Source organism: Condylura cristata, unplaced genomic scaffold, assembly GCF_000260355.1.
Source record: "Condylura cristata isolate star-nosed mole 26May11 unplaced genomic scaffold, ConCri1.0 scaffold00034, whole genome shotgun sequence".
Lineage (NCBI taxonomy): Eukaryota > Metazoa > Chordata > Mammalia > Eulipotyphla > Talpidae > Condylura > Condylura cristata.
Window position 1 is genome coordinate 14,790,515 of NW_004567135.1, and position 9,830 is coordinate 14,800,344.

General features: G+C 43.4%; 1 protein-coding gene across 1 annotated transcript in view; it reads right to left on the reverse strand.

Moving 5' to 3' along the window:
* Window positions 1-6,662: 6,662 nt before the first annotated feature.
* LOC101622846 (DNA dC->dU-editing enzyme APOBEC-3-like) overlaps window positions 6,663-9,830 on the reverse strand; it is a 42,076-nt gene continuing 38,908 nt past the window's right edge. The window contains exons 6-8 of the mRNA XM_004692580.1: window positions 8,562-8,953; window positions 7,259-7,377; window positions 6,663-6,821 (exon numbers count right to left, since the gene is read on the reverse strand). Coding sequence (XP_004692637.1) covers window positions 6,663-6,821; window positions 7,259-7,377; window positions 8,562-8,953 — 670 coding nt within the window. The remainder of the gene's footprint in view (window positions 6,822-7,258; window positions 7,378-8,561; window positions 8,954-9,830) is intronic.

Here is a 9,830-nt window from a genome sequence, read left to right on the forward strand (position 1 = left end):
AGCTTCTTAGTGCTGTGCTTTAACCCGCTGTGCCACCAGGGAGGGCCAAAATTAATTTTTAAAAAAGATTTATTTTTATTTATTTATGTATACAAGAACTGGCATGTAGGCCAAAGTATGGCGGAGAGAGAACAGTGAGAGGATTCACCAGAGATCAGCCTGTTCTGCAGAGATCTACTGAAATCCACTGCTGAGGGCAGCAGCGGGCAAGACAGGAGTGGTGTGCTGCACCCTGTGGGTCAGCTTCCTGACTGGGGATCCAGCTCATGCTGTAGTGGCTGGTGTTGGCTTGACTAGTGCCGAGACTTGAACCCTGCACCACTAAGGAGGTCCATTTGGACCAAAATTTATCGCAAACTTTTTAACCATTACTTATGCCATATGGCAATAATGTAAATTTATCTTTCTGAGAAAGATGCACAAGATCTTAGGGAAACTTGGATGACTGTTTCAGTGGAAGACCTATATTGTCATTGTTAGGCCGGTCTGGCAAGGCAGGACAGGGCAGGGCGGGGGTCAGAAGGGCGCCCTGACCTTGTGGCCTGCTGATAGCATCTAGGAGGAGGCAAATATCAACACAAGGACCCCACCCACATTCCTGTTTGTGCCGGTTGAGGGGCTCCTGGGCCTTGACTTCCTCATCTGTACATTCCACCTCAGCTGTTCAGAGCTGTGACCCTTCCTCCCCCACTGCCCTTTGGTATAAATTTTCACCCTCTGCTCCCTTGGGTGCAGTTTCCTTGCTTCCTGTCCCGCCCAGCAACTGCCCTCAATAAACCTCTCTCCTCTAAGTCTGCTCCTGTGGGCTCCATGGGCAGCACCTTATAATCATCTTAAAGCAAAGATGAATTTTTATTGTGATTGATGGAGGAATTGCCCAGAGCCTCCTGGAACAATAGCAATTGAGGCAATAGCTATTTGGCAAGGAAAACTATGTTAACACCACAGGTATTAAATGGAAATAGAAACTGAAAACAAAAAAATGAATCCATCTCAACGAAAGACAAAGAGCTGCTTTTGATATGGGTACCGATGTAGGATTTTACCAGATAAAGGCTTGTGGCAGGAAAATTTCAACCTAGATACAAACTAGAAAAAGAGCAGGAAACAGATGGCAGAAATCTAGGACTTGAATTTACAATTCAATCTGAAACTGATAAGGGGTTACTCTCTAATGGTATTTCTGCCCTCTGCTGATTAAAACAAGGAAAGCAGATCCATTAAAACACAGAAAAATCTTACATCTTGGAGGATCAAGCATCCTGAGATTCTGATAAAACATATAGACTTATCCAGAAATAGTACACATAATATTTCAGCTGCTCCATGTAATTAAAAAAACTTTTCCTATAAAATCATGTCCCCTCATTTTTTTTTGTCTGTTTATGTCTCTGTGTTGGTTGGTATAGGTGAATTCTTTTGCAATAATCACATCGCTTTAAGATGCTCTTTTCTCACACCATCTATTTCCCCTGGTCCCTATGGCGATCACGTATCTATTTTCTGCCTCTGGATTTTCTTATTCTGGATCCCAACAATGGTGAAGCTGTGAAAAAATGAGTTTGGAGATTCCTCAAATCTTATGTAGAATTTAAGAAGTTCTGATGTAGTTTTTGGAGATGAGTTTGGAGTGTGGGGTCATTGGGTTCCTTCTGGGAAAGGTTTCCCCAGAGCTCCCCTTTCAGCAGCACACAGGGAGTTTCCCAGTTGATTTTTTCCACGAGACAGAGACATCAGTTATATTTAAAAAGCAGGTTTATTAGAAAAGGGACAGAAAAGAGAAGGACACTTGTATCGGTACAAGTGGACAGGAAGAGCTGCCCCGAAAGGGACAGGTTTGCTGAGAGAGGCTTGCATGGCTTTAGGCTGGCCACCTTGAGAGCTGCCCGTCTAATTCAGGGGATGGGGGACAGGGGTCAGTGAGGAGAAGTCTGGGCAGGCACAGGTGATGGGCAGGCAGAAGGCTGTTGCCCTGTGAAGGGAGCAAGTGGGTGAAAAGAAGCACCTGCATAGTCACAGGTGGGCAGAGGACTGTGGTTCCTCTGAGGGGGCAGTGCTGGCTTTCATTGTCTTCTTTAGGTAGGGAGGGACTCGGGTGATGGCTTGTTCCTTAATCCCCAAATCTTCACCTTCAGGTCCTAGCTTTTGATACTCCCTACAGCCATCTGGTAGTTTTTATAGCTGGATTAATGACTATGTTAATCCCTTCTACCCCCATCTCCTTGTATGAGATAGGTTTCTGACCTTGTTGCGTCCTTTCCAGTTTTTCTATTCATCTCCATCAGTTCCACTTCTGGATATGTATGCTAAGGAATTGAACGGAGGGGTGGGATTAAACAATTTATTTGTATTCCTATGTCTGTAGCACTATTCATAGAGAGTTTCCCAGGTGAGTTTGGTATCATTACATGTTGTGGTATCATTACTAAATTTGTAAACTAAGCCCAGGCGTCCCTGGTAGCCCACAGGGTTAAGTTTCTACTCTGAAATTATCTGCAGCCACTGCAGCACAGGTTGATTCCTTTGCCTGGGAGGTGGCTGACATGTGCAACAGATTCTCCTGACCGGCCCACTGCTCTTCAGCAGTGAATTTCAGTCAGCCCGTTCTGTTCCCCATTCTCTCTGGTGAATCCTCTCACCGCCCTCCACCTCTCTGGCCTGTACCCCAGTTCTTGTACGCATAAATAAATAAATATTTAAAAAGGAAAAAAATTAAGTCCCTACTCCTTGCCCAGCAGACAAGATTAGGAGGCTGGTAAAGGGAGTGGCTGGGGCTGCCGCAGGGATCTGGGCATTAAGCTGATGATCCCAAGAGCGGATGATCACTGTGCTAATTCAGATCATCAGCCAAGTCACACCCAAGATGGTCACCCCAGCCCTTCAATGAGGCCTGGAGTATAACTGGAGCCTCAGGACTCTAACTCTGTATGAGGCCGATTCTGGGTCTTGCCCACTGTTTTACTTATAGTGTGTGTGTGTTTTAAAGAGTTATTTATTTATGAATACAAGAACTGGTGTACAGGTCAGAGGTGTGTGTATGAGAGTATTCACCAGAGACAGAGTTGGGAACAGAACAGGCCAACTGTTAGAAATATACAGCTGAGGGGAGCTCTGGGTGGGACAGAAGCGATCTGTCATGCCATGTGGGTCAGCTACCTGGCTGGAGGATTGAACTCATGCAGCCACGGACAGCTTTGTAGGGCTTTGCTTTAACCCAGTGTGTCACCAGGGAGGACCCTAAAGTGTTTTTTTTTTTTTTTTAAAGATTTATTTATTTGTGCATACAGAACTGGGCCAGAGGCCAGAGGCTCAGGGGCAGTGAGAAGCTTCACCAGAGACAGAGTGGGGAACAAAACAGGCAGATCGACGAAGTACACTGCTGAGGGGAGCAGCCGGCGGGTCAGGAGAGGTCTGCCACGCCATGTGGTCACCTCCGGGGCAGGCTGGGATCGAACTCATGCTGACGTGGCTTTAGCTTCTCAGTGCTGTGCTTTAACCCACTGCGCCACCAGGGAGGGCCCCTACAGTGTGTTTTAACAAATCTACCTGTTCTGTTCTGTTCTTCACTTATTCTCTGGTGAATTCTTATACCTCATATAAAAATATCATAAAACAACAACCCATCACATAAAAAGATGAAAACAATCCAGCAAAATGTAAGGATCAGGCACCAGCCAGACATAGGCACACGGAAGAGGCCGTTGCTCCCACAAAGCAGATATTCAGGAGTGACAACCTCGTGACTTGTTTGTCACACGGGTTACCCTGGCCATTTGTTTCTTCCCCTACCTAGGCCTACAGAAACCCCTCTGACCCCTATCTCAGCGCGACTTCTCTGATCTCAGCTCTCTCTGGGTCAGTGCCATTCACCTGGGAGCATAGAAATAAGCCTACTTTTGGTTTTACTGGCCTCGCTAGCTCCTTGTGTCCTGTGCCCAACCTTTCACTAAAGAATAAGTACAATTGGCTAGATTCACTGTCAAGGATGACATGGCATTTACCCTTAGATAGGAAATCTTGTCACATGCGACAATTTGAATTAACCTTTAGGCATTATGCTAGAAGTAAGTCAGTCGCAAAAGACAAATACTGTATGATTTTTAAAAAAAAATTATAATAGTTTATTTTTACATCATTTTGTGCCTTTTTCCATCTCAGTTGCAATCCCCTTGAGTTTCCCATCACCAAATCACCCATGTGCCATCACCATAGTCTGGTGCATTTCCCTCCCCCCACTGTTTTTGATCCCATTCCCCACTCCACCCCCACAAAATGTCTCTGATATATGACTGTTCATCATTATTATTTTCTCGCCTGTTCTGTTATATTCCTGCTATGAGAGAAACCATCTGGTATTTTTCCTTTTCTTTCTGGCTTATTTCACTAAGCATGATCTTTTCCAGCTCCAACCATGTTGCTGCAAAAGACATGTGTTTCAAAGACTGTATGATTTTTATGATGAATTATCTAAAGCACTTAAGTTCATGTAGGCAGGAAGTAGAAAGGTGATCACAGGAGTTGGGGAAGGAGGAAAAGTTGGTCCTTGAGAGCTTGTTATCTAATTTTCCAACATAAAACATTCTGTAGGGCTCTTTCCCAACAGAATGAAGACACTTAGCACTACTGAACTGCACATGTAAAAATGTTTAAGATGTTAAAAAAATTCCATCATCTCAGACAACACTTCAGAGACCAGATGTGTGGAGCTTCTCTCACCAAGCAAGACTCTGGTTTTCTGCACGCAGCAGCTGAGTGTCTTACAGTTCAATTAAGTTTTGCCATAATCTCTTAGAATAAACACATCATTTCTGATATCAGTCTAAGTCTAGATTGCTACCTGTTCTTTGCACCACCTGTTTATAAATCCAAGATTCCCAGATCTGCCCCTTGGCATTCAATTTATTTCCTATAGAAGCACACACAACTCAAGAACATACTTTACCTGCTAGATTACCAGTTTATTACAAAAGATAATGAAGGATATGAATAAATACTCAGATGGAGAAAACATAGGGTAAGGTTTGGTAGGATCCTAGAAGCTTCAATCTTTTGGGGTCAGGAGAGCATCACCCTTGCCACACTGTGATGCCTTATTGCTCACAATTCAGAATGTCTCTGAATTCCTCCTTTTGGATTTTTATGGAGGCCTCTTTACGTAAGGGGATTGGTTAATTCATTTGCATCCATCCTGGGCTAACCTCTAACTCCTTCCCTTTTAGCGGAGATAATGGTGGGGTATTTCTAAAAGATACAGATGTCTAATCACAAGGTTTATTCCCCAGGTAACCAGACAACAGCTTTGAATTACCTCTGACTATCCAAAAGTCTCCACATTCACATAAAGTTACTCATACATAAAATCACTTCCAAATTCTTGGTCAATATTGTGAGATGATAGTTGTTTCTTGACAAAGCCACTAGGATCTGGGGTAATTTGTTATATCACCACAGAAATATAATACTTAGAAATATAGTACTTGGAAACAGAAGTTTCTGACATTTAATTTTCCTTTTTCTAAAGCCATATGTCAACATAATCTTTTCTGTTTTCTTAAACAACAATAATCAAAGTTTTATAGATGAAGTAATCTTAATACCACCCACAAAAATTAATTCAAATGGAATGAATACCTAAATAAATAATTTGAGTCCATAACACTCTTTTAAAAAAGAGGGATGAATCTTCCTTGGTGGTATGAAGTGTTGAGTATCAGCACTATGAAGCTATCCGCAGCCACTGCAGTATGAGATGGATCCCCCGCCAGGGAACAACCCACACGGCACTGCAGGCCTCTTTTGCTAGCCTGCTGCTCTCCACAGCAGTGCATTTCAGTCAATCCACCTGTTTTGCTCCCCACTCTGTCTCTGATGAATCCTCTCAGCGCCCTGCACCTCTGGCCTGCACCCTAGCTCTTATGTGCTTGAATAGGTAAATCTTAAAAAAAATAGGGACGGCTCTTGACATTAGTGTTTGCAGTGATTTATGGATGTGCCAGCAAAAGCCCAAGCATTGAATCAAAATAAACAAGTGGTGCAGCTGTAAACTGAAAGCTTCTATGCACGAAAAAGAAATGGTCAACAAAATGAAATGGCAAAATATAGACTGGGGGAATATATTCGCAAACCATATATCTAATAAAGAACAAGTATTCAAAATATATAATGAACTTCTACAACTGAATGGTAAAACAAGCAATAATTAAATTGCAAAGGGAACAAAACCCTTTTCTTATTGATAAGGGATTGGTACCAGTCTTTATGATGTGAATATTGATTTATCCAATCTGTAAAATAGAAAATAGAATCTTGATAGTGGTTGCACTGAATTCTTAGATGGCTTTGGGTAGCATGCACATTTTAACAATAGTAGTGCTTTCAATCCATGGGAATCTTTCAACTTATTTGTGTCTTCAATTTCATCAATGTCTTATAGTTTTCAATGTACAGATTTGTTATCACCTTGGCTAAATTTATTCCTAAGTATTTTACTTATGTTTTTTGATGCTCTAATACATAGATTTCCTCTTAGTTCCTTTTTAGATAATCCATTTTCAGTGTATAGACACACAAACAGAAAACTTCTACTTTCTTCTTGTGTTCACCATGTAGAGTATCATCGTTTCCTGTTCAGGATGCATACACACCAAATCGTTCCATTGAAGTCACAGGAAGTTGCAGTAAAGGAGTAAATGGAAATCATATCCTACAGCTAAAAGGATATGTGGTGGAAACATCTTATAATGGCAATTTTGAGGAGTAAGTGTGAACAAATTAATTGACTTTTGATGTACTCTTGAAATCTTGAAACAGGAAGGGAGATCCTGAAATTAAAAACAGAAATTAGGATCTTTTTCTTAATATTATTATTACCACTAACATTTAAAGACATCATAAGGAACCATTCAACATAAATACACACCTACAGCCTTCAGTCCAGGACATAAAGCAATACAGAGAAAGATCAGCAGTTCTCAAGAAAGGATGAGTTATGCTAACAATAAAAACCACTGTAGAATTACAATGGGTTTGGCCATATCCTAGACCCACCTACCCATTCCCTTCTCCTATTTAACTCCCACAAAAAGGTGGTTTTGTTTCCACATTTCCAGAGATGGGTAAGCTAGCTAAAGAACTGAAATTCCACGTATGTGGTAAAGAGGAGGTAAGGAGAGTCTATGTCAAAAGTTCAGGAGAGAGAGAAGACAGAAGAAGGATGATGCTCTGTGGATCAGAATCTTTAGCCTTGAAAGTGACTTACTAGAAAAATGCAGCGGAGTTCTAGTGCATACAGATTCATAAACCCAGGTGGGAATATTGGACAGCAACCTTCATTCCCTGATGGGTGGTTCACAAAATTCCTCCAGCAGTGGTGATAGTCTAAGGAGCACACATCAACAAACACAACAAAATTGTAGGCAAAGAGGGTCCACGTTAACAATGTATCAGAGAGGGCCCTCCCTGGTGGTGCAGTGCGTTAAAGCACAGTACTGTGAAGCTGGCCACAGCCACTTCAGTGCAAGTTCGATCCCCCGCCCCAGAGGTGACCCATATGGCCCAGACCTCTCCTGACTCACCCGCTGCCCCCCTCAGCAGTGTACTTCGTCAATCTGCCTATTCTGCTCCCCACTCTGTCTGGTGAATTCCTCTCACTGGCTCTGCACCTCTGGCCTTGTATCCCAGTTATGTATGCATAAATAAATAAATATTTTGTAAAAAATGCGTCAGATAAAGAACCCTCTTGCCAATTAGCTGCTACAGCTGGAGAGACTCCCCTGGAACAATAGGAAAAGCCATACTAGCTCATTTACAGAGAGCTGGAGGCCTCCCTGGTGGGGAAATGGGTAAGGATGCAGCACTGCAAAGTAGCACAGCCGCTCAGTGAGAGTTCAATGCCCAGTCTGGAGCTGACCCACACGGCGCAGCAGACCTCTCCTGACCCCCCCACTGCTCCTCTCAGCAGTGTGCTTCGTTAATTTGCCTGTTTTGCTCCTCATTCTGTCTCTGGTGAATCCTTGCACTGCCCCTGCAGCTCTGTATGCATAAATAAATAAATCTTTAAAAAAATTTCCGGTTGAAAAAATAAATAAAGATAGCTGGGTGGCCAGAACAGTGAGGGTGGAGAAAGGAGTCAGAACTTTGATCTTGTCCTTGCTATGAATTTCACACCGGCTTCTCTCTCTTGATTCTTTTCAGTTTTCACTTCTGACAGTGGGGGAGAATCACTCTCCTGGCCCAGAAACAAACTACCAGCACATGTCTCAGAGCAACTTAAGATTCTTCACTGTGGTGCAATGCGTTAAAGTACAGCATGATGAAGCTATCTGAAGCCACCTTATCACAAGTTCGAGCCCCAGCCAGGGAGCATGACCCCATATGGCATAGCAGACCTCTCCTGACCTGCTCACTGCTCCCCTTAGCACTGTATTTCAGTCAATCTTCCTGTTCCATTCCCCACTCTGTCTCTGGTGAATCCTTTCACCTCCCACATTGCTGGCCTGTACCCCAATTCCTGTATGCATAAATAAATAAATGTCAAAAAAAAGATTCTTCCCTGCTTTTACCTGGGACTCTCATGACCTGGATGAGTACACCTCTATTTCTGAGGTCCCTGAGTCCTTGCCGGTTCCCTTCATCCAGGTGATGGTAAAGCCGGGCGACGTTTATGATTAGAGTCACATTAGGGTGTTGACTCAAAAATTCTCTAATAACTTGACAGCACTGGGAACATGGGCTCCAGGACAAGAACCAGACGATGGTGCAGTAAATAGTTAAATGAAAATCTGCAGTAAACTTTTCTGTAAAATTGACTTCAGCGTGTTTTGTGGTGTTGTTGACTAAGTGTCGCCAGATCTTTGGGCTCCTTCTCCAGTGGATTTCATAGAGCAGACAGGTCTCTTTGCGGAGTTGTGTGGGGTCAAAGAAGGCTGCAAATTCCCAGGGTTCAATTCTCCTCCTGAAATAGAAAGAACACTCCTTGTTTTCATGCCATCTTAGTGGGACATCAGAACTCAACTTCATACTCCCACTCCTGTCAGGAGTTCTATAACTTGACATCCCTACAGAAGTTGACAAACCCTAATTAAAGGGAGATTTACAAATAGGTACTGGAAAAAAATAAGCTATGACAGCTCAGAAAACTTTTTTCTTTTTCTCTTTTAACCTGTAAGTTATCCAGGAGCCCCTTTGAAAGACCATCACAAACACTGATGAGATCTTGCCCCATTGCTGTGTGTGGTTCCCCCCGTACACATGGCCTGGGCTCCTGTTCATGTATCAGTCTTCTTTCTTTCTCCTACAAGGTTGCTCACGAGCTCACCTTTTTATCTCACACCTAGAGGTGCTGTGTCCCCATCATTCATTTCCTCTGACTAGGTTTTCTTTAGTGTGCACCCTCAAATTGCCAACAAGAATCTATAGTCAGGGTCTCTCTGGTGGCACAAAGGGTTGAAGTGCAGCACTGTGAAGCTCTCTGAAGCCACTGCAGCACACGTTCCATCCCCAGCCAGGGAGGTGACCCACATGGCACAGCAGACCTCTCCTATCCCACCTGCTACCTCTCTCAGTAGTGTGTTTCAGTAGATCCACCTGTTCTGCTCCCCACTTTGTGTCTGGTGAATCCTCTCACCCATCCCCCTCAGCTCTGGCTTGTCTCCCAGTTCTTGTATGCATAAGTAGATGGATCTTAAAACAAAAAAGCTATTGGGCCCTCCCTGGTTGTGCAACAGGTTAAGGCACAGCACTATGAAGCTAGACACAGTCACTTCACCATTTCGATCCCTGCCCAGGGAGGTGTTCCACATGGCATCGCCAGACCTCTCCTGACTCACCCA